Source organism: Rhineura floridana, chromosome 15, assembly GCF_030035675.1.
Source record: "Rhineura floridana isolate rRhiFlo1 chromosome 15, rRhiFlo1.hap2, whole genome shotgun sequence".
Lineage (NCBI taxonomy): Eukaryota > Metazoa > Chordata > Lepidosauria > Squamata > Rhineuridae > Rhineura > Rhineura floridana.
Window position 1 is genome coordinate 5882494 of NC_084494.1, and position 24521 is coordinate 5907014.

At 42.0% G+C, this 24521-nt stretch overlaps 1 protein-coding gene across 4 annotated transcripts in view; it reads left to right on the forward strand.

Annotated features, from left to right (window-relative positions):
• Nucleotides 1-24521, forward strand: part of PTP4A2 (protein tyrosine phosphatase 4A2) — a 37959-nt gene that overhangs the window by 5653 nt on the left and 7785 nt on the right. For 2 of the 4 annotated variants that reach the window (XM_061596151.1, XM_061596150.1), the window contains exons 2-3: nt 9140-9810; nt 16684-16776. In XM_061596151.1, coding sequence (XP_061452135.1) covers nt 9715-9810; nt 16684-16776 — 189 coding nt within the window. In that variant the 5' untranslated portion in view covers nt 9140-9714. Of the gene's footprint in view, nt 1-8497; nt 8593-9139; nt 9811-16683; nt 16777-24521 lie in introns of all 4 variants that reach the window. The other 2 variants (XM_061596152.1, XM_061596153.1) reach the window with 2 other exon arrangements.

The following is a 24521-nucleotide window of genomic DNA, read 5'->3' on the forward strand; positions in this document are numbered from 1 at the left end:
CAACTTTCTCAATTAATAAAACGTATAAGTAAACTATTTTCTAACTAGTCACTTATATATAAATACTGGTTCCCAAAAAGATAGTTAGACATGCCCTTTATATAGTACAGTATACCTGAAAATGGAGGGAACAAATAAGAGTCTTGTGGCACTTTATAAAGATAATTTTTATTGCATAAGCATTATTGGACCACAGTCCAGTTTAGAATTGGCCTTATTAGTAATCAGAGAATCTGAACTATGTAGAACAGGGTTGTCAACATGGCACCTGTGGGTGCACATGTGTCACAGAGGTGTATCCTGGCACCTGCAAAGTCCGTTACTCCACTGAAATTAGAAGGCTTGAAAAAAGCATTCTACTGTACCTAGTAGATTAAGTTGAAGTTTATCTGTTAATGTGCCCGTGGCCTTGAAAGGATTGGTGAACCCTACTTTAGAAAGAGCATGTCTGTGCATTCTTTCAGGGCTGTGGAGTCAGTACGCCAAACCTTCGACTCCGACTTCTTTATTTTTCTACTGTCTGACTCCACCCAAAATTTCTTCTGACTCCACGACTCCGACCACAGCCCTGTTTACCATATATTGTTATAATATTATAAGTTTTTATTTTGAAGTCGGAGTCGGTACATTTCTACCGACTCCACCCAAAATTGCTTCAGACTCCACAGCCCTGCATTCTATAATGTTTTTTGTCACTATAGATTCCTCACATTAAAAGTATTTAAGGGGCTGGGCCAAGATGGAAAGTTACATGACCGCTGCATCTCTTAGGAATACCATGGAGTTTGCACAGAATGACAAGGGGGATGAGTCGTTGGTGATAATAGAAAGGAGAGAGTGCTGGGAAGGAACTAGGTACAGTGATAAGAGATTTAAGGTGAGATGGTGAGCTTCTGCTAGAAAATGTCCTTGTGAATAATATCCTCCTCTGCTCCGTCTGAAGTGGGCATCTGCTTGTTTCCATTGATGATGAAGACAGTAGCAGTTGGGGGTGAGCTGCTTGCCCAAGAACAAATTGCTATTCATCTAGGCCAACTGGCATACATGGCCTTCTTACTAAGTTTCCAGAAGTTACTAGCCTGCCAACTTTTTTACTCACCTGCTTTTTACTCATAAAAGTCTGTGGAATTCCCTCTAGGCAAGTAATTAGGCTGGTGAAGCATGGAGAGAGTGCCCTCCTTTGCCAGTCTGTTCAGTTCTCATACTGGCTGCCGAGGAAGTAGCTTCACTTCCTTTATAGTGAGCATGGAAATCAATCGCACTGGGGAAGCATAAAGGCTGCTCTGCTTTGCCAGCCCAATAACTGATCATGCTAGGGAAGCAGAGTGCCAATGGTGGCCAAGCAAATGATTACAGACAAGATTGGGCTTGTGTATACAGGCATATATACGTTTATGTCCAGGAACTTGAAAAAATCAGGGCACTTGGTTGTCAGGACCTAGAAATTTGATTTGTTAAGCGCCTCCAAGTTGACTGCGACTTATGGCGACCCTATGAATCAGCGACCTCCAAGAGTTTGATAGCAGTGCCTAAAATCTTCAGGCAGATCTGACCAGGGCTGGAAAACACATATTTGTATCTGGTCACTTGTGACAATATTGCTTTCCATTTTCATCATTTTAATTATGTTTTTCTAATTGCTTTTAGGCTGTTAATACTTAAACCTTCTGTGCAGCACCAGCACTAGGTATTTGCAACTTGAATTAAAGTTTGCAGTCCTATGAAAAATACATAAACCGCTCAATCAACTAAATACATTAGTTGATTAGTGTGGGACAATTTTAATCACTGAAGCTGAGAGGGGCATATGTGTATTTTAGGCTGATTTGGTTCTGAGGCATTGTAAAAGGGAATGAACAAGAATGTTAAAGATGGCCCATCAATAAACAGTAGCCTTTAAGTTATTGCAGAAAGGCTTCTTTGTTAAGATTTGGGTAACTCTATTCTGTAGAGTGAATAGTTGTAAAAGTAGAAAAGGAAGTTGTTCAGGATTGAGTTTTTCAAAGGCCTGCACCTTTGTAATCCATGCCCACACAAAGGGCAGAAAGTTGTCAGATCTCTGGAGAGAGGAACAGAGCAAAGATTAACTTGTTCCTGAATATGAGAGAACTGCATTATATAAGGCATATAATATAGAGAACTCTGATGAATGGGAGGAGGAAGTGCATGGTTGCATGAATGGACAAAGAGCAGACAGCTTTGACCATGTTAACCAGCATCATGAAACTTGAAAAGTTGGCTGAAGTTCATAATCTTGGCAAAATCTGGAGTGTATTTATTATTGACTTGCCGAGATGTGACGGTATTTCATCATGGTAAAATGGTATTTAACAACATTCCAAGACCTGTTGTCTCATTTCTAAACTATTAGACAAGTTTAATTACAAGGAGCTTCTGGAGATTTGTCCCTCCAAAAATACTTTTGCTACTTTAAGAAAACAAAAAGGCTCTCAAATTTACACTAGTCTTCATGGCAGTTCATTCTAACAACATGGAAAATAAAGAAGTATGGAATTCAGCTAGCAGTAAAATGTGTTTGGATAAGCTAAATGATTAGGTGTTGCTTGCGTGCACTGAAGGGTAATCTTTGATGACTGGCTGACAAATTAGCAGGTTTTGCTTTGCACAGTGTTGCTGTGCTCTGCTGTGTTGGAAGATGATCCAAATAACCTTTCCCAAAGTGTTTGTCTCCTGAAATCCTGGGAAGCTACAGCTGCTGCAGTCTGTCTTATGGCCTCAGTCATGAAGGCAACAAGCTGAAATTTAAGCTCCAAGGGGGTCTTTAAAGGCAAGGAGTATCTTTGGAATAGGTCTCTTGTAGTAGGAGACTGAACTAAAAGTTGGCTAAATCAGAAATGTGTCTGGTACGGATGAATTAGCTACTTTTAAAAGTGTTTGTGGACCAACTAGATGCCACTGTGGTGATCCTGGTTCATCTCCTCTGGTCAGCTATAAAGCCCAGTGCCAGGCCTTTGGCAAGTTGATTTCTCTCAAATTGTGCTATCTGTAACAATGAGATAAAGCTGTATTGGGGTTATGGCCTGCCAGATCAAGTTTGTTATGTTCCAATCAATATGTAAAGTTCATACAGTTCCTCTCTCCCAAGCTGCTTTTTATTTCCCTTATCCGTTCCCATGCAGGGTTTCAGTGCCACAGAACTCCATCTATGCTAAAGCTATGTGGGTTATCTTCCTTTAGCCTTATATTCTCACTGGCTGTCCATGTATTATTGTGCATTTTCATTAAAGCTGGTCCCTTTAGTCCCTACTTCTCAGGAAGCAAAAGACTGTCACATACACACCAAATTGTGAATAAGCCCAGGCCACAAAGAGTAGTATCCTGTTCTAGGATTCATGTGTGCTAAGGCTCAGTAGGAATGAACCGTGGAATCTGTTTTTAGTACCTGGGCTGAATCCTGGACTATGAAGAAGGGTGCCTCTGTGAGTGTTGAGAACACATTCTCCTGATTCTAAATTACAGCCTACTTGTTCTCTGCTCTCTCCACCTCCCACACTTGGAGGGCATATGACATGACCTGCATAGGCCTGAGCCCCAGCACCCTTTCTCTTTATAAATACCATCCCACTTCCTTTGCCTGTATAATATGCAATTGGAGAATATGTTCCTTTTCCACAAAATTCACTTCTGGTTCTATTCCATCCCCTTTTTAGAGCTCCTTACTAAAGATATTCTTCCCCACCCCACAATAAAGCTTCCTGTTCTTTGTCCTTGTCCAGGGCTTAGCCCCAGAATTGAATTGTAGGTCTGAATCCAAAATTGTAATCTGCCACAGATCTTTGAGATAATACAGCAAGTGAAATTATCTCTCTATATACCTGGGAGACTATGAAACTGTGCAGTGTGTTGAAAGGTCTACAACTCCCAATTCCTTGTTCAGTTTCCACCTGACATGATTCTTACGAAGTCATGAAAGAGTTCAGAGTGTTAAAATTTCAGAATATATGCATAAGTGTGGATAAGGCTTTCTATGATTCTAGCAGGAAAAAGAAATAAATTGAGATGCTTTTAGTACCTGCAAACATTTTTTTCTGGATGAATATTGTTGTAAGTTTCTTTTGTTCTCAAAGCTGTCTTGATAATCTAACAATTTGAGGATGATAGTAAAGAAACAGAGTCAGCAGAAACTGTTTTCCTCTTGAAGCCTTCATTGCCAGCAAGTTGATATACACACTGATCATCTGTTGAGCAATCACTTTTTAAATTGCTAGGCCTTGGGAGTGAATCCCTTTTAATTGCGAGAGCTTTGTCTGGAGTGCAGAAGTAAGGAGGCAGGTCTGGTAACTTTCCCTTTATGTAAGCAACCTATCCATAGGCTTCTCTTCAGTGTTTTGACGTTAAAAAAAATCCTCACCGTACAGCTCTGTATGGCTTCACAATTTTTTTAAAATTGTGAAGAATATCTTCCTCTAAATATTGCACAAAATATTCAGAAGAGAAGGAGAACTGAGCTCCAACAGCTCTTGGTCCTCTGCTTAATGGGCAGGCCAGGCTGTGTTTGTCTGCATACTCAGTATACAGGGCAAGTGATAGTGTTGATGGAGGTCTCCCCCATGGATGCTTTTTCCTATAACTACTTTATCAAGGAGTACATATGCATCTAAAATGACTTTCAGTTTAGTCTACCATCACTGATATAGATCCTTACAATATAATTTTTTTACTGTAAGATTTAAAAGGGTATTCTACAAGTACTGATATGTGCCAAGACTAGAGGGTGGCATTTCAGTAGCATTCTTTGGTGGGTGAATTTGCAGTTGAATCCAGTTAATATTCTAGAGTTCCACTCACACATCTGGGTTATGGTCCCTCAGATTAAAAACTATGCTAGGCCTGAGTTAGGTGACTGAATATACTCTTGTCCTCACTGCTGACAACTTGATTAAAATGTTGTCTTGCCTTGGAGCATCACTTAATGGAAGCAATTAAAGATCTGCAAGTGAGTAACTACGGCTATGATGCTGCCCCACTACTTAATTCTGTTTTTTTTTTAAAAAATGTGCTTTATTAAAATTCTGGGGACAATGAGTAAAGTCTCGTAGTGGCAGTGGGAAGAATCTTTTATGTGATTTGCCGTCATGCCTTTGAGTACATAATGTAGAATTCTTCTACTTGGTAACATGTTGCCTGGTCACCATTAATGACTAGAAACTGCCCCCACCCGAGACCACATGTGTTCTCTAGCATGAGTCTTGCCCTTAAAAAACAAACATTTGGATGTGTTTACTTCTGAACTGATTGAATTTTGGTCAATTCTTGGACTATATTTGGGCCAGAAGCTGCCTTTGTTTTGCAGAGCTGTTCTGTTTTTATTCTCTTTGCATTGATCAAGATCCAGTAATGAAGACAGATCCCCAGTCAGTAGGTTTGTCTGTGTTCTGTGACTGTAGTCTTTGTCTTTGGAAAGAGTTCTTATCTCCTTCTGTGTGCATTTTCCTTTCCCTACGGCTGTCAGATGGTAAGGTGTGAAGTAACTCTAATTGGCTGTTGCATTTGCTGCAGCCCCATGGAAATCTATTTGAGGACTATGCAGCACTACTCATAGTTACTCAATGGCCTGGTTTGGACTATTATTCCAGGTTTCATAAACCATGGTTTATGGAACAAAGGTCAGGCTGAGCACTTCACCCATTCAGTGGGAAGATGCTGGTTTGTATTGAGCCAGAGTTTCCTTAATACTGTATTGGTTAACAAGCAGGAATCCTGGTTTAACAGACTTTAAGTCAGCGTTCCCTGGTTCTGACATAGCGGGGAGCCTTTAAACAAATACCGCACATTCATTCTTAGCCTCATAAACCATGAATGACCATCTACCAAGCCAAGGAGTAAAACGACAATTAATTAATGCTTGGAAGCATCTTTACTTCACATGTTTTTGGACTGAGCTCTGCCAGTAAAAAGAACTCCTGGCCTCAGCTCTAGCAAATACTAGTTTGAATAAAAAGCAAAAGGAAGAGTAGAAATCTGAATGTTCATGGACAAATCCCTGAAAAGTAAATAGGTGACAGCCTAAGCAAAAAAGTCTTTGGTCAGTTAGGATCTGTGAAAGGGAGCGAGTAGTGAAAGGCTGCTCTGTAGTTGCGGTCCTGATCTTTTTGTCTGCTCCTTTGAACTTCCATCAGTGTATACATTTTTTTAAAAAAACATGTAATCTCAGAATATCTGGTTTTTCCCCCCAACTGTTTTCTAAAGTTTGAGAATCCTCACTCTCTCTCCCCTCAAAAGTGGTTTTTAAATTTGTGTTTTCATTATTAAGCAGCTTACTGAATAGTAGCAATTTCTGTGAGTGCGTCTAAAAATCTGGTTTAAACATTCAGTTTTCTCATCTCTTGTGCAATTTTAGATCTGTGTGGTTAGATAACCCATACTCAGTCTTCCTAAGTTTGTGCTCTCCCTTACCTTGTTTGTGAGATGGTTCTGTAGTACTTTATAAAGTCTCATGTAAAAAAAAGTTGCGCTTTTCTGATTGTTATTGACATACTTGGATATTATGGACTTTGCAGGTAGTTTTGAGTCACACTCATTTTTGCTGTTTTTTAACATCTTGCTCAACATTCCACAGGTGTAATCTATTCTGCCCTACATGGGAGATGCACAGTTGGGGAAATTGAAGAGTAGACGCATAGTCTGGGGTTGGTTGCTACCCATGAGAAATCTCTTCCCCATGGAGACTACAAAAGAACACTACAGCAAGGGTGTTTATATGCAGGCTTCAGTGCCTTTCTGTGAGAAGCAGCAGTTAAACTAATCCCTTCACTCTTGCATCTATTTTACATGATTGAATCCCCACCACTAATTGAGAAGTAGATGCTTTTCATTCTGTTTAGATCAGACAGTTTGCCTAGCAACTGGCAGCACCTCACCTCATATTAAAAGCTGTTGGGCCTTTGAATAATTCTGCAGTACTTGTGGAGCCATATGTAAGCTGCATCTGCCCCCCAAAGAGGTTTTGTGCCTCCCCACTGAATCTTTTCCCATTTATAACTTTTCAAAATAATTTATTTTCTATTTATATTTGTATATATATTATATTTATATATTATACTTATTTTTAAAATACTGACTGCCTCCATAGGTCCCCTGCTGTGATGTCAAAGTGTTTTTGTGACCTCCCCAAACCCCCCCCCCTTTAAAAAGGAGATTTGATGTATGGATCAATGCAGCTCTTGACCTGAGAAAAGTTCTCTGTATCTCACTGCTACTTTTCTTGTCTCCAGGCATCACTCCAGAACTGAGTGCTGGCTATATGTCCCTTTACAGTTTCTAAACCTGAGAGCATTGAGACTGCAGAGGCTGTTTTGTTGCCCTTGTTTCATTCCCTGACTTACAAGTAGAGGTAAAAAGGCCTGGGGAAAAAAGGAAAAAAACTTGTTTTTTCCCAATTTTCCCCAGTTTGTTTCCAGGCCTTTACATCTCTGTCATAAGATCAGACCTTGTTTTTAGTTGTTTGAATTCCTGTTTCTATTTATAATATATATAAAAATGTGTTTTTATACTACTGTTTTACTGATTCTCTGTGGCGCGGAGCCGAAGCTCTGCTCACAGCTGGAGTTCGATTCCAACGGAAGGAGGAAGTCGAATCTCCGGTAAACGGGGTCGAGGTCCACTCAGCCTTCCATCCATCCGTGGTCAGTAAAATGAGTACCCGGCATACGCTGGGGGGTCAAGAAAGGCCGGGGAAGGAACTGGCAATCCCACCCCATATATACGGTCTGCCTAGTAAACGTCGCAAGACGTCACCGTAAGAGTCGGAAACGACTTGCATTATAAGTGCGGGGACACCTTTACCTTTTTACTGATTTTATGTGGTATGATTGTTTTAATTATATTGTTATGTTGTGTACTTCTTATGGGCTTAAAAATATTAAGTGGCATACAAATGCTTTTAAATAATAAATATGGACTCTGAGTGTGGGATTCACTCCCTGTCTTGGGGATCGGCTTTGAGACAGAGCAGCCTATAGATAGCCTCCATCATACAGCACAGGTCTGTCATAGTGAATCTGCCTGTAGGAGTCTTCTCCTTTCCAGCCTTAAAAACCAGTCACTCTTTAAGGTTAGAAGGGCAAGTGAGACCCATGCTATTCTGTTCTTTCAGACTGCTTCAGACAGTTCTGCATTGGTTATCTGAAACATATTTAGAATTCCTAAGTTGTGAGGACCAAAACCATTTTCACATGCAAGAAGTTTTATACTTTGGGGTGGATGCTGGGTGGACCTTTCCAGGACAAAACTCTTCTATATTCTCATGATAGTGTGGAGGAGGACACTGTTTGAATGTTTAACTGGAATATGTAGCCAGGCTACCAAAGTATAATCCTTTCCTTGGTGCATTGTCTTAGCTGACATACGTCATAACCTTGGTAAAGATCAACACTGAAGTGAGACAGGTTAGAATTTCCTGGTATTTGTTTTATGATGTGCGTCATGGAACACTCTGCCTTGTGAAAATGTGAGTTGGACTGCTCTTGGCTTTCAGGTTCCTTCTGGCACAACTTGTGTGCGTGCGGTTGAGGCAAACGGAACATTAATGAAACTCTCAGCTCACATGTTTCCACAAACAGCTCATGAAAGGTAACACATTTTTATAGATAGTATTTGCTTCTGGATACCAGTGCATTAACATTTGCAAACCTAAAGGCTAGTTCGCACTAAGTTGTGATAGCTTTGACAGAAGCAGGAATGGCTTCAATATGTATACAGGGAGAATAGCGTAGTGCAGCCTTTCCCAACCAGTGTGCCTCCAGATGTTGTTGGACCACAACTCCCATCAGCCTCAGCCAGCATTGCCAAAGGTCAGGAAAGATGGGGATTGTGGTCCAACAACATCTGGAGGCACACTGGTTGGGAAAGGCTGGTGTAGTGTATGCTCTGGAAGCCCTAGGATCTCAACCATATGAGATTCAAATAGTAGTATGACAGCTGGCCTTTATTAATCAGAACGAGCGTTCAGAGCAGAGGAACATTGCACTGCATTAACAGACACAATTCACTCTATATCTAAGCAATTTCAGAGGCAGGCTTACTCTTTGAAATCTTAATGCTGTAGGTGTTTTGATACCTCTGTACATGCAATCTCTGAACAATGGTCTGTAAACATGGATATTTTCTCCTCTCTTAGGTTTTCCATTCGAATCCACGCCACACATTTATGGCGATTCTGAGCATCAGGGCAGATTTCTGCCGGGCCCAGCACTGCACCCTGGCTGACAACTGAGCTGGAGGCCAGGGTCCTACGTGCCATAACAAAACTTTGCCTTGAAGATTCTGGACACCGAGACAGAAGCCTCAAATATATGGGGATATCTTCTGCGCATTTGACAACTCTTCCTCTTGGTGACGCTAGAGAAGCAAAGCCTGGCCAAACTCAAGTGGAAACAAGATCTGCCCTTACATCTTCTTTGTGCCTCATCAGTGCCTAAATGTAAAAAAGGCTGCCTATTTTTTGCATGTAGTAGGAGAGTGCATAGTCTTGAGGAGCGCCACCTGCAGTGATTGAGTCTGAAGTTAAATCGCAGCACATGCTCAAGCAAACCTGCTTTTCTTCAAGTGAAGAATCATCTTAAAGACTAACCAAGTAAACAAGGAAAGCTCTGATCAATCCCAAGACACTTTAGTGATCTTTTTAATGTTTTCTGCTGTGAAACGTTGCAAGGTTTGAATTTCCCCCCCAATACTCCCCACCTTCTTGCCACTATGAACCGTCCTGCTCCCGTGGAGATTACTTATGAGAGTATGCGCTTCTTGATTACCCACAACCCCACCAATGCAACCCTCAACAAATTCACAGAGGTAAGGAAGCTATCTATATTGTACGTTTGAGCAAGCATGGAAAAAGAAAAAAGGGGGGGGTTGAAGGCACAGGCTAATGTAGGCCCAGTCTACTTAGATCAGGAATGATGTTTATTATTTATTTACTAAATTCTTAGTTGCTTTTCTTCACAAAAGCGACTTGCAATCAATAAAAGTTAAAATCAGTATAAAAACTTAAACAAAACAAAGTTAAAAACACATAAATATATCAGTGGTGGAACCACCCACCCCCTAAAAGAGGCTGCCAACATCAAGAGCCCTCCAAAAGCCCTCCAAAATTAGGAGCCAAATGTCTGGGAGAAGAGAGATGTGTTTGTCTGGCACCTCAAAACAGATAAGGATGGTGCCAGGTGTACCTCCCTGGGAATGTTGCTGAACTATGACTCCCATTAGCCTTGGCGAGGATGGTAATTGGCCACGGATGATGAGAATTGTAGTTCAACTTTTAGAGGGCCAAGGGTTCCCCACACCTGGCCTAGATGATTAGTTTTCATACTTACGTTCTGGGAAGCCCTGGGGGAGGGAACCTTATTAGGGATCTCTTTAATGAAAAGGTCAATAGTGGCAGACAAATGTCATCTGCAGTTACTGAGGCTAACCTGCAGCAGACAATAGCTAAAAGGCAGCTTGCTGAATACTGCCAATGTTCCCTGGCAATGTATGGACATGGGAAATTGCTGGGTGAGTTCTAAAGTTTTTGATTCATGCAGAACTATAGTGAAGCCTGGTAGAGAGGTTCTAAAGTCCTCATGCACTTCCTAGGCCTTCCTGCTATCCTTTCTCCCCTTAACGCCTCAGCCCGTAGGGTTCCCCCATCCCCACAAGGCTGTTGTATATAGGCCACCTTGCTTGGAGTCCACAATAACAGTAAGTAGCTTGAAACAAGTAAACATGTTGAAATATGAAAGCAAGAAGGGAAAGGTAGTCCAGAACAGAAAGAAAATGTTCACACTTAAGAACTTGTCACAGGGATAGTCTGGCAATTGCCAGATCTGTAACTAGGTTGTCTCATTCAATTACCCTAGGGAAAAGAGTTTTTTATTTTTTCTTTACGTTCACTTGGATGACCAGGTAAAGCAAACACAAGGGCTTTCTACCAGCTTAAAGGCTTGTGCAATATTCTACAGTGTAAATGCCCTGTGGGCTTTCTGACTCTCTCAAGAGGTATTCCACCTTTTCAAGCGTCTCTAAGGCTGAGCATTTCTGGAATGCTGCTCCAAGGAGGATGAATAACCTTCCCTTCCCCAATGTCACATGATTTTCACACTTTTAAAATATTGCAGATCAAGTGCAATATTCCGGCTGAGAATATTTAAGTGGCACTGCCAAGCTCCCAAAGATCGAGGTTGTTTAGCTAACTGTTCCATGATAAAATTGTTCAGTGTTTTTTCATTTAATGGAACTGTTTCATCCCTGTGTTTGTTGTTGCCAAAAGGACATTATTGAACCAAATGACCTAAACTTCTGCAGCAGACAATTTATGTGATATAGAAGTATGGATGACAATACAGTGATGGTCATTTTTTTCCTGACTTTTGTGTCAGATACATAGATGCAATGGTGTACTTACAAAATTGATCTGATAAATATTCCCCTCTTTCCATTAATTCTATGATGACTTCTGTGCCAGATGCTGTTGCTCATCAGTGAGACTTCATTGAGGGATCATTCAAACGCTAATGCTTAATATGGTGGAGCTAATAATCTGGTTCTTCAGTATTATGTCGTAACTACAGGGATTATAGCTTTCATTGTATATTGTGAACAGAACGTTTGTTAAAATAAACTGAAAGACCTTGAAGTTCAGCTCATGATGATGCTGCTCTCATGGGAGGAAAAATATTGCTTATTTTCCAAGTTTTGGAACTAAACCGGGGTAGTGTTTGTGTGCCCGTTGCAACTTCTACTTACAAGGAAGCCAGAAAACAAGGCTGTCCTTTAGACTAGAAATGTCTGAGGTTACATAAATCAGACAACCACATGCTTCCATTTAAAGATCACTGAGGAAATTTGCTGTTCCACTTTGCTTATGTGTATCTTGTTCATGTTTGGGACACTTAACAATTAACACTTAAGGGTTAAGTGTTCCTGAATGTGATTTCCTTTGCTTGTGATCCTGTCAGTCCATTTCCTTCTCCATGAAAGTAAGATTGCTCTACTGATAAAAATCTCAGTATTTTAATTAATTAACTTAATTCAGTGCAAACAAGGCAGTTTTTTTGTGTAGGCTGGGATCTGTTTGAACAATTTTTGCAGACTGTTAGAGCCTGTACACCAGGGGAGAAACTAGTGAAATATGCTTTCCTTTGTCTAACTTCCTTTGACTAACTTGTCTCCAAGGGTGCTGCTTAAACATACTGAATGATATCCAACAAAGTCATACTCAGGGTGGATTGATTTAAATCAAGGCTATTTAAATCACCAAGAGAATCACCCTTGATTTAAATTGAGTTTGTCGCTTATAGTTCTTAACATAATGGTGCAAATCTGATTACAAAAACATGTTAATTTACAATTCAGTATAGCATTTTAGAAGGATGGTCCACTTTGTGAAATTGTCTAGATAACTTGATTTTTATTAATTTAGGGAAGAGTACATAATATTGCCTGTGTCAACCTGCAGATGCTTGTTTTTTGGGAAAACAAGTACGGAATGGAGTTCCCTAGGGAAGCTGAGTTATGCTGAAGTAAAACAGAATAGATTTATGGCATCACCATTATGGTCTGCCATGATGTTCCAAAATCAGGGGCATGTTATGGAATATAAAGTAAGAAATATAAATATAAATGTAAGAAAATTATGCCCAGTAACAACTCTTAACTGCATTTTTCTGTGGGTTATAGATTTTAAAAACTAGTTAACTAATTAAACAAGCCTTGAAGAACTAAGCTCTTTTTCCTGTTAATATCCAACATAGCAAACAGCTTGTTGAATATCACTAATACTAAAAGGCATAGAGAGTCTTGACGAATGATGCATTCCCATAATACACTACAAAGTGAATTATTCAATTTACTAACCAGTTGATCCACATTGTTCTTAAAACCAATCCTCATCCACATCATTTTCTCCCAATAAACAGGTTTCATAATGATGTTTCATCATTCTTGCAACTAGGCCTTGCATGTACTCCTTGCACTGTTTACACTTTGCACATTTTCTTTTTTTGCCCAGAGAAGGAATTTCTTCAAAATATTCCCAGATAAGGGTCCCTCTTATGCCCAGAAGCCATGACATTTTTTCTGTGGCAAAAGTGTTGGGGAATATAGGAACTGGAAGCCGTGTCTATACTATAATGTCTTCCCTTGTTTCTTTCCAGTCATCTCCACTGTTCCTTTCTACTCTGCCTCCAACTGTCCTTTTCTGTATTGCCTCTCTCATCATTACTTTGCCTTGTGTGGCCCAGCTCCACCACCACGTAAAACTCAGAACAACAACAAACCCATTCCTATCCAGCTTGTGTCTTTAGCACTTGTAACTTTAGTCAGAGAAACAAAGTCCAGAATTTCCAAGAAGCAAGAGTTTGTAATTAGGCAGAACAGAGCCATTTTGAGATGAAACACTGAAATGAATACCCATGTTTAATTGGTAGGTAATTCAATGTTTGTGAGTGTGATAGAGCCAATAATTCATTTTAATGAGGCTTGAAGTGTAGGTTTAGCATGTTTGTAACAAGACAGAATTGAATGAGAGAGAAATTTACTGTTTTATTAATGATTTTTTTAAAAAAATAAAAGATCCAATTTAAATAAAAAATCTGATTAAAAATCCATTTTTTAAAAAGTCACTGATTTTTTTATCCATACAATGGATACATTGAAATTGGTGGACTTAAGTCCTTTAATTTCAGTGGGTCTATTCAGAGTCACTCTGAATGTTGTTGTTATGTGCCTTCAAGTTCATAAGTCGTAATTGACTTGAAAGCACATAACATTCAGAGTAAGTTGTATCCAATGCTAAAATTAATGGACATGACTGACTTAATTGTTAATTGAATATTGACTAGTATGTTTTAGATTATGTCTTGTATGATTTTGTACTGCACATTTAAACTAAATGAATTGTCTTGTGTTTTTGCATTGAAGTCCCAGATGCAGTGCAGGCAGTTTGGCTCTCCAGTGGATATTTTGGTAGAGTTTTCACCTTTTACCAAGGATCTGTATGATAGTTCCAGCCATGGGCCAAAAGGAAGCATTTGTGGCTTCTCACAATGAATATGTCAACAGCAGTTCATGGAAATGGGAGATAGCCAGATCAGTTGTATTCTGCAGGTGGAGTACACGAAGTGCACACTCTCAGTGCAGAGATAAAGAAGGTCAATGAATAGAGAATTTGGGGAGATGAAGTAGATCTGAATAAGGAAGAGACCACTGAAGTGGTAATCCAGCTCTTCACAGCAGTAGCCTCTTCTGCAGGTGTAGAGTGAATTTTTCTTACTTTGGACTAATTCATTCGGGCACAACAATCCAACTTGCTGGAGGCTGGTGGGAGCAAAGCTGATGGAAGTGGAGCTGGTGGAAGGGGCCGCCACATCCAGCTGCCCCTTGGAGGTCTGTTGGAGGAGAGGACACTGGCTGTGCCAGCAGGGTGTGGAAGAAGGAAAGAAAATACATGTTTCCTTCCACTACCCTCTTTCCCAGTGTACCTGCTGCTGCGATGAAGAGCAGTTAAGGGAGCTGAATGGGATCGGGATATCGTGTAAGTTGTCCCTCCTCCTCCGACAAGCCCCCAGAATTGCCCCTTTTGCTGGCCTTTCACTGACTCCACTTCACCGGACTGGGCTTCCCCAGCGGACATCCAGCTCAGCCATGGCTGAGCCAGGATTAGGGGCTTCTGCCGGAGTAGCCCGGCTGATCGGCTTAGCCAGAGGTCCATCATATCTAACTTACCTCAGCCTGGCGTAAATAGCAGTTGGAGTGCCTTCTAAATTGAGAAAAAAGCTGGGAATTGAAAAAGCAGAAAAGCTTGTATTTCGTTTCCTGACAATGAACAAGGAAGACAAAAGTGAAGAAGATGATGGAGTCAACTGTATCACCCAGTGTTTTAAGTTGTTCATGTTGGTTGACGTTGCCTATTTTTTAAAAAGAACTTTACATTTATCTAAACTGAAATAGTTAACCATTCAAAAATCCATATGCATGTTTTGTTAATGTTATTGTTTGTTGAAGAAAAAAACTAACCAGAAGAATGAACAATCTTATTAGTAGAACTTAAAAGCCTCTTTGGTGGTGGTGATTATGGCATATCGTGACAAAAATATCATGATTAATTGAGCAGTTGGAGCTGGTTCATCTCCTGAATGACTTCACGTTCATTCTGCGTTAGTATTAAAATGACCAAATTATCATCCCGTTTTTTTGATGAAAATTAATCTGGAAACAATTTAGAATAATTGATTAGTGTGTATCTACCTTCTAATGACACCTACATCTCTGAATATGTATTAGTTATATTAAGCAATAATGTACTCCTACTAAAAAATGATGATTAAATTGAACCTTCCTCACTAGTGATTTAAATTAAATCAACCCTGCCAGCTCCCAAGGCTTTTAAGAGCTCTCATGATCCAGCTATTAAGAAGACACTCATTGGCTACTCAGGCATTCACATCCACCACTTAATTGTGCATCCTTCCATTGGCAGGGCCTCCTGTCTATCCTTCTTTACACCCTGCTGTTTCTAGACAGTTGAAGCATGAGTGTGATCTCTTGGAATGCTACCCTAGCCTGTCACTTATCATCAGTTACGATGTTGGGACACAAAAAATACCTTAATTTCACATATAGTGGGGTATGAACTGGTGGTGACTTCCCAGAAACGAGACCGTAGGCTCATTGTGGATAGCTGAATGAAAATGTGAATCCAGTGTGTGGCAGCTGTGAAAAAAAGCAAATTCTATGCTAGGGATCATGAGGAAAGGAATAGAAAATAAAGCTGTGTATATCATAATGGCATTATAAAATCTATGCCAAGTGCAACTGTATTTGGAATACTGTGTACAGTTCTGGTCGCCTCACCTCAGAAAAGATATGGTAGAGTTGGAAAAGGTTCCGAAAAGGGGCAACCAAAATGATCAAGGGGATGGGGCAACTCCCCTCTGAGGAAATGTTGCCGCATTTGGCGCTTTTTAGTTTTAGAGAAGAAGCGAGTAAGAGGTGACATGACAGAAATGTATGTTCTGTATCCCTCTCCCCCCAGACCTTCTCCCGTGCTGGAGTAGGTGGTAGGGCTGGCGGTAGCAGCAGCTGTTGAGGAGCTGCCCTGGTCTGCTGATCCATGGCTCATCCAGGCCATCACCTGCTTTCTCTCTGGCTGCTTGCTCACTCGCCACTTGGTGTTGCCTCGTCTTGCCTGCCCTCCCTCCCTCCTCCCCATAGCTTGGAGGAAAGAGAGGCCTCATGGCAGCAACACCAAAGCCTCCCAGAGGTGCCCCAGCCGGTCACTCTGTGGCTTGCCCAGGCTACTGCCTGCTGCTGCCCACTCATTATCTGCCCACTCAGTTGCTCAGTCTTGCACTCTCTGCTGGGGTTGTCTGCCCTACCTCCCCTCTTCCTTACCATCACTACACAGCCTGGAGGAAAGGGAGGCCGCGAAGCAGCCATGCCAGAGCCCGGGTCACCATCCACCGCTGCCCACTCATTCTCTGTTTTTCTGCTTGCTTGCTCACTCCCTGCTGTGGGGGGTCAGGTCATCACGCTGTAGCTTGCAGCAGCACCTGTCTGTGACCAAGTGTGATACTTTCAACACAAAAATATTATATAGTTAGTTTCATAAAGCCCTGTGTGCCTCTAGAAGCAAAGGTGTTTTTTCACTGGTCTGGGAAGTCAATCTGACCTTTTTCCCCCTCAAAGGAGCTGAAGAAGTATGGAGTGACAACCTTGGTGCGAGTCTGTGATGCTACCTATGATAAAGCACCAGTTGAAAAAGAAGGAATTCAAGTTCTAGTGAGTATCTTTTAAGTTCTTAGTGGGAAATATGATGAAGCACAGAATGGGGGTATTTTTCTGAACTACCTGGCAATCTTGCTTTATAATGACATGGCACCTTCTCGGCTGCCCTGCACCTGTGAAACAGTGGAGTGCCTGGGTTACTGAGCAATTTGTAGTCCTCTATGGCCTGCCATATAAATTGGCTAATTGTTTTGGAGGTTTAGCTCCAAAGTTGATGCCTTTCTCTAAAGATGGAATTGTGAGTGTGTGGGTTAAAGCAACCAAATAAGCCTTGCCAGTGGGATACTCATCCAACTTCTGCTTAAAGCCAGGAGACAGTTGTGTGTGCATGAAAGAGTGAGTGCAAACACAACGCCATAGTGCAGCACTGTATATTCCTGGCTGGAAATAGGCCTGTCTTGCTATCCCAAATGTCGGTCTTGACTGCCACAGATAGCACTGTAGAGATGTGAAAGGGGGTGCTTGATGTGGTTGGTGGGAGTATAAAGTGCATGTTTTCACTTGGATGCTTGCCCCTGGTAAATTTTGGAGCTGCATTTTATGCTGTGGCTAGAACAGAAACCAAATTGATTTCAGTGGGATTTGGGCAGCAGGACAGCGGCCTGCTTTAGTTCATGTGTATGTGTTGGTGTCATCAGAGTTTTCTTTTTCAGGCACCAAAATGGGTCAGCCCTGATGTTCAGTAATGTGGCGAGATCTGAGGCTTTCTCCAATTTCTTCTCTAGAAAAGAGGAAGTTCCCTTTAGATCCTAGCAAGGGAAGATGGGGGCCCTTCTTTGATCATGTTTTTTTAAGAGCAACCAGTTTAGGAGTAGATGGATCTCACTAAATTCCCTCTCTTTGAGATTATTACTGGAATTAAAGCACTTTAAGGTTTAGGTTCAAGCAGCTGCTTGTATGACTATGCCCTCAGACAGCATGTTGTTGCCCTGTCATGTTTGCTGAGCACTGGCTGGTTTTGGCTTGGGTGGGACAAGCCTTCTGCCAGTGACCGTTGGACTCTGGAGAGGTCTTGTCTTTGGCAGTTATTAACATAGCTCCCATTCTCTCCTAATGCCCATTTTTAGTCAGGTGATGGGCAGGAAGGTTGAGCAATGACTGGCAAATGATCGCTGCCACATCATGGAGAGGTGGTGATGAGGTTGTTCTGTGTTCCTTGATACTATTTTCACCTTGAGGTCAATTGCATCTTGTGACTGCATGTTCTTCCTTCCTTTTATCCCTGCTTTCTCTCTGGGTTTTCCCTTTAGTGACTGCCCAGTAAATCCAAATCAACAAATCCTGCAGTAAAAGCTTGCTCTGCCTACCTAGTATGACAGAAGGGTTGCCACTCATGCTAGTCATGGTCTGAGCAGTTGCAGCCAGAACCTTGCTGTGTATACCTCATTCTCCTCCCTTCCTCTCCCCCTTCCTTACCGGCAGCAGTTCAGTCTGTTCTAAGCAGGCAATCTCTAAACCAGTTCCAAAAGATAAGGAGCTGTCTCCTGGTCTTTCAGATGTCTTTAACTTTCTTCTGGGCTTTGAATTTGCCAGCAAAACCTGAAAAACTGTTAGAAGAAAAGGGAAATAAAGAGTTAGGTGCAAGACTGACCTTTCTCTCAGTCTGCACTGTTCTTCTCTTTCCACCCCATCTGGCTCACAACCACCCTATAATTTAGGTTTGGCTGAGGGGTAGTGATGCTACCTCAAATGATGGTTGGGAGGATAAAATGCTTGTCCAGACTTTCATTGTTGGGATGTTTAGGAGATGGAACACACATGACAATCACTTGTCTTGCCATGACAGATGGTAAAGGAGGGCATCGGAATTAGACATAGGCTGACTGAACTGATAGTGCTGGTACACAAGCATAAGCAGCAAAGAGATTAAATGCAGGAAAAGGCAAGGGAGTGGGGTTGGATGATATTGGCATTGGTCTATGCCAACTGCTGAAACTTCACAGGTTCATGTCTCTGATTTTAAAAATAGCTTGTTTGAAAAGCAGGCGTGGCTTAGGAAAGACAAGGTTGAATTATCTTCTGCAAATGTTGAGTTCTCTATAGTGTCTGTAAAACAGTAGGTGAACATTGAGAAAACAAGAATCTTTCCTGTGATTGCTGTGGGATCAGGATTAGTCCAAAATGCCTGTCAGTTGTCATTAGTGGGTGCCAAGAGATAGCAAGTTTAGAGCTGAGTACAAGCCACAGGATTTGGTTGAAAGAGCTGAAGTTAGATCTGGGAGACCTCGGCCACAGATTCAGTGTGTGGCTGTGGCTGCATTTCATAGAATCATAGAATAGTAGAGTTGGAAGGGGCGTACAAGGCCATCAAGTCCAACCCCCTGCTCAGTGCAGGAATCCAAATCAAAGCATTCCCGGCAGATGGCTGTCCAACTGCCTCTTGAAGGCCTCTCACCATCAGGTGCCTTATAATTGGGGCAAGCTTCACAGGCTTGTTGTGAAGGCAAATAAACATAAAGCAATTGTAATGTGTTATAAATATTACTGCCAGCAGGAATTAATGCAGCTTGCATCCTTCTGGGCTCTTTTAGGGTTTGTTAATCTGAAGAGTTGGTCTTAGGAGCTGCAAAATTTTCTCAGCTCCACTTGACTTGTTAAAAGAAGCATTCATTGCTTTTCTGGATCAGGCCATGCTTAATAAAATTTAACTGGACTTATGCTAGTGGGAACATTTCATTTCAGTGGTTCTGCTGAACATAGGCTCTTGTGCCCCCTTTCATCTGCAGGTTGGAAGTCCTCCTGGTGCTGGCATCTGGCCTGATAAACTGTTGCAGTGGCAGCTTTGTTTAGCTATTAACCTGAGAAAAAACTAGAGCTTTGCAGTCTGAGCACTGGTAGTCTTATTGTGGTGCTTAAGATCTATTCTGGGAACTGTGATCAGCAGCTGACAGTTTCATGCCGATAACATGGTGGTCTGTTGAATGGGTTGTGCAAAAACCATCTTGGCAGAGGAGATAAGTTGAAGCTTTTGCTCTTTCCGTTCAGTTCCCAGTGGATCTTTCCTGAGGGTGCTCAGTGGAAGGCATGTTGTATCTTCCTGCCCTTTTCCTGTCTTACCCTTGTCTATGACCTTGGCTACTCCAAGTCTGCAACCTCCAAGTCTCCTGATTTCAAAAAGGACTCTACCCATTCATTCTCCCTCCCTCTCCATCCCTCCCAGACTATACTGAGTTTCATGGCAAAGTGGGGGATTCCAGTGCTTTCAGTTGATGCAAGACCAAGCCATGGGTTTGGCAGTATGAGAATGAGCCTTGAAGGCGCTTCGGGCTTCCATATGTTCTCTCCCTACCTTCATATATTCAGAATAGTTAGTTAGTTCTTGTCCTTTGGCAATCCATAGTTTGCTGTTAAATCTAAACCCATTACTTCTAAATTTAGTTTGTGTTTGCAAAATAACTGATTTCTTTCAAATCCACAGTTGAATAATTTATTTGGGCCAACCAAAATATCACAAAATAGTAGAAAGCATTTGAGTTTTCCAGAACTGTTCATTGGGCAAGATGTCGCACAAAGCAAGGGGTGGGGATGAAGGAAGAAAAATGTCTCCCAAGCCCCTGATGAAGAGTTCTGAAGAATCTTGCCACTATTTTCTGACTTTGTGATTGGTCTTAATAAAAGTAGTATCCACCTGTGGATTTCAAGAGGTTTTTTTAATGAATCAACCCAGCCACTGTTGCCTTTTTAATATCTCTGTTTGTAAGTGGAGGAGGGAGTTCATGAGCCAGGAGCTCACTCTTGTAGCATCATGCGATAGGTTAGCTGTTACATCTGAAACAAGTCACTTGGCCTCGCTTGGCTGTACCCTACTGGCTCAGCATATATCATATTTTTATTTCTGCCTTGCTTCCTGACCAAGCATGGTCCTTGAGTCCACACATCTGTTGGTCATATTAGTCTCTAAGAATCCTGACTTCTCTTCAAATGTATTTCTTCCATTTATTTTATGCCTTTCCTCAAAGGAGCTCAAGGTGGCATATATGCTTTTCCCCATCCCCATTTAATCCTCACAACTGTATGAGATTGGTTAAGCTGAGAAATAGGGAACGGCCCAAGGTCATCCAATGCAGCATTATATTGGAACTTGGATCTCCCTGGTCCTATTCTGGCTCTCCAGGGACAGGAAACGTATAGCCAGGACCACAGGAAGCTGCCTTATACTGAGTCAGACCATTGGTCCATCTAGCTCAGTATTTAATAAATACTATTTTGGTTTACCGAAGGCCTGATCCTTGGCTGGGGTTTCACAGACCAGAAGGGAGGGTAAGGTAATAACCAAGGCTGAAGGGAAACAGTAACAAATGGTGGCAGCGGTGAAGAGGAGAAGATAACATTATAAGTATCCAGAGCAACCCCGAGTTATGAGTTATCTGCATTGATACAAGGGGGTTGGGAACAGCATAGGCTGTAACGAATGTAACCGGATAGAGAGACTCAGGCAAGGTCTCTGGGAACATTGGTTGTAGAACGTGACTGGTGGTGCTGCCTAGCAGGGGGATCTATTGAGATCTGTGCTAGAGCGGAGAGAGAAACCATAAAAAACCTGTGACGCCCTTCCTTGGCTCTCCCTGTCAGGTTCCTACCTGCTTGTGGCTAATGCCTTTCACTAGGCACCACCAGGGACTCCACCAGTCCGGACTGTCCTTTTTTTTATGGTTTCTCTCTCCGCTCTAGCACAGATCTCAATAGATCCCCCTGCTAGGCAGCACCACCAGTCACGTTCTACAACCAATGTTCCCAGAGACCTTGCCTGAGTCTCTCTATCCGGTTACATTCGTGACTGCGTGCCTATGCTGTTCCCAACCCCCTTGTATCAATGCAGATAACTCATAACTCGGGGTTGCTCTGGATACTTATAATGTTATCTTCTCTTCACCGCTGCCACCATTTGTTACTGTTTCCCTTCAGCCTTGGTTATTACCTTACCCCCCCTTCTGGTCTGTGAAACCCCAGCCAAGGATCAGGCCTTCGGTAAACCAAAATAGTATTTATTAAATAACATTAATAACAAGATAACTTTGATAATGATCTACAAGCTTATGGTTTTATCTATTACTGTGATATTTGACTTATTACTAATCCGAACTCCACCTCCCTTTCTCCACACTCTCCTGACATACACCAACTCACACCCACCTCCAAACTCCACCAAAACAACCCACTCACGTCCACCCAGATTCAACTGTCATCCTTCCATTTATACTCTCAGCCATTCTAACACTCATCCAATCATCCAGCATTCTACTGCTCATTTACTCCCCCCTCCTCTTTCATTCCACTTACCACATATCTTCTATACAAACAGCACTTACCATATATACATTAATACAGGCCCTCCTCCGAGTTCCGACCCACAGAGAAGCTCGGAGGGTCGTAACAAGATCTAGGTCCTTTTCAGTGGTTGCCCCCGAATTATGGAACAGTCTCTTTGATGAGGTGCGCCTGGCGCCTACACTTTTATCTTTTCAGCGCCAGGTTAAAACCTTTTTATTCTCCCAGGCATTTTAATCTATCTTTTTAGCTTTTAATGCATATTAGGTTGTTTAATTGTTTAATATGTATGCTTTACTGTTTTTGTGATTCTTTTGTATTTTATCCTATGTTGTGCACCGCCCTGAGAGCCTTCGGGCTGTGGGCGGTATATAAATCGAATAAAATAAATAAATAAATAAATATTGTCTACAGTGACCACCGGCAGCTCTCCAGGGTTTCAGTTCCGGGGTCTCTCCCACCCCTATCTGGAGATGCCGGGGATTAAACCTGGGACCTTCTGCATACAAGGCAGATGCTATACCATTGAGCTATGACCCTCCAGATGTTGGACTCCAGCTCACATCAGTCCCAGCCAGCATCATCAGCAGTTAAGGGTGATAGGAGTTGCAGTAAAGCAATATCTGGAGGGAATAGGAAGTTTCCCTATGCCCATTAGCCCTTCTAGCTCATTACTGTCTTCACTGACTAGTAGTGGCTCTCCAGGGTTTCAAAAGTGGCATTCCCAATCCTACTCAGAGATTCTGGGGAGAGAACCTGAAACCTTCTGCATGAAGAGCAGATGCTCTACTAGTACACTAAGGCCATTCTCCATCCTTTCTCTAACCACTACACCATACTGGCTTGGACTACAAAAACCAGCAGGCCAAATAGATCTGAGGTCACTATGGCAGTATGCAAGTTTAACCCCTTGATAATTTGTTATATGGACCAGTGGGATGTGGGTGTAGATAACAGCAGGAGTTTGGGTTTCGATGTGAGAGACCCTTGGCTGCATCACAGCTGGGCCATAAATCACTATAGAGAACTTTAGCCCAGGTTGCTTTATGCTGTCAACTGTACAAAAATATAAACTACTTCTTAAAAGTGCTGATTAGCAAATCATGCCTGAAGAGCATTTACAAATTAATCTGCCAGTTGAAAAGATTATTTGTTACCTTTCAATTTTGTTACTCAAACTATGACTACTCTGTTGCACCAGTAAAATATTAAATAATTTGTTATGGCAAAAACAATGGAACTGAACTAATTATTAGAGCTTCTAGAGATGTCTGTTCAACTTTCCTCCTCCAGTTCATGCGGCAGTTAAATCAGAAGATGAGGTTTCCACCAAATCAGGTTAACGGTTTCAACCTTCCAGCTAATTAGCTTAATTTACCTGCTTATACAGTTTGCTTGAAAGATTAACTGTCTTCCTGATATATTTTGCTTAAGGCAGGTTGTTATGTGCCTTCAAGTCGATCACGACTTACGGCGATCTTATGAATTGGTGACCTCCAATAGCATCTGTCGTGAACCACCCTGTTCAGATCTTGTAAGTTCAGGTCTGTGGCTCCCTTTATGGAATCAACCCATCTCTTGTTTGGCCTTATACTCTATTCATAGGGTTTTCGTGATAAGAGGTATTCGGAGGTGGTTTCTCATTACCTTCCTCTGAGTCTGGATGCATCTTAGTGTGGTGTCTCAGCTTTGACCATTCCACCTTGGGTGACCCTGCTCGGAGTCTAGCCTCTTGGTCTAGACTCCTGACGGCATTGCTCTCAGCTTTTCCAATACTCTCAGATGTCTGCAGTAAAGCTGTGGTGCTCTTCCCTTTGCAGTATTGCAAAAATATGGCCCTTCGTTTCTTGTCCTCTAGGCAAAAGCTTCAGTTTGGGCCCTTGTCGTTGCTCACTCAGACTCGCCTCTCTGCTCTTCCATTCTTTTTTTTACTCACATCTGCCCAGCACTCTGGTGGAAACTTCATTCCTCTTGTCATTCAGATCGCATGCTGTCCTTCCCTAAATCCCTATGCTGCCTTCCTGTCTGCCCCAAGACGCAGCACTAACTTCTTGCCCTTACCTTTGAAGCCCTCTGTGGCCTTGCCCTCCCCATTTCTCTGCTTGTATATCCCTTCAGTTGCTCCACATCCATCACCCTGAGCCACATGAAGGTAATCTCAAATCCCTCGAAAAATGCCACCCTTTCCTCTTACTGCTCTATATTGCTTGGCAGTGCCTCCTAGAACGCACAGGCAACATCATGAGCATTGAATCCCTCCTCAAGACTCACCTTTCCCTTGACGCTTTTTGGCACAATTCCTTAAGTTCCAGCATCATGCTGTAACTTAGCCTAAACATATGCAACAGAAATAACTGCATATTGCTTCCCTGCTTATCCCTGCCTGCCCTTCTCTGTGTTTGAGATTTCAGATTGCAAGGTCTTTGGGGCAGGGGTCTGTTCTCTTGTACTCTGTAAAAGTGCTGTGCGCA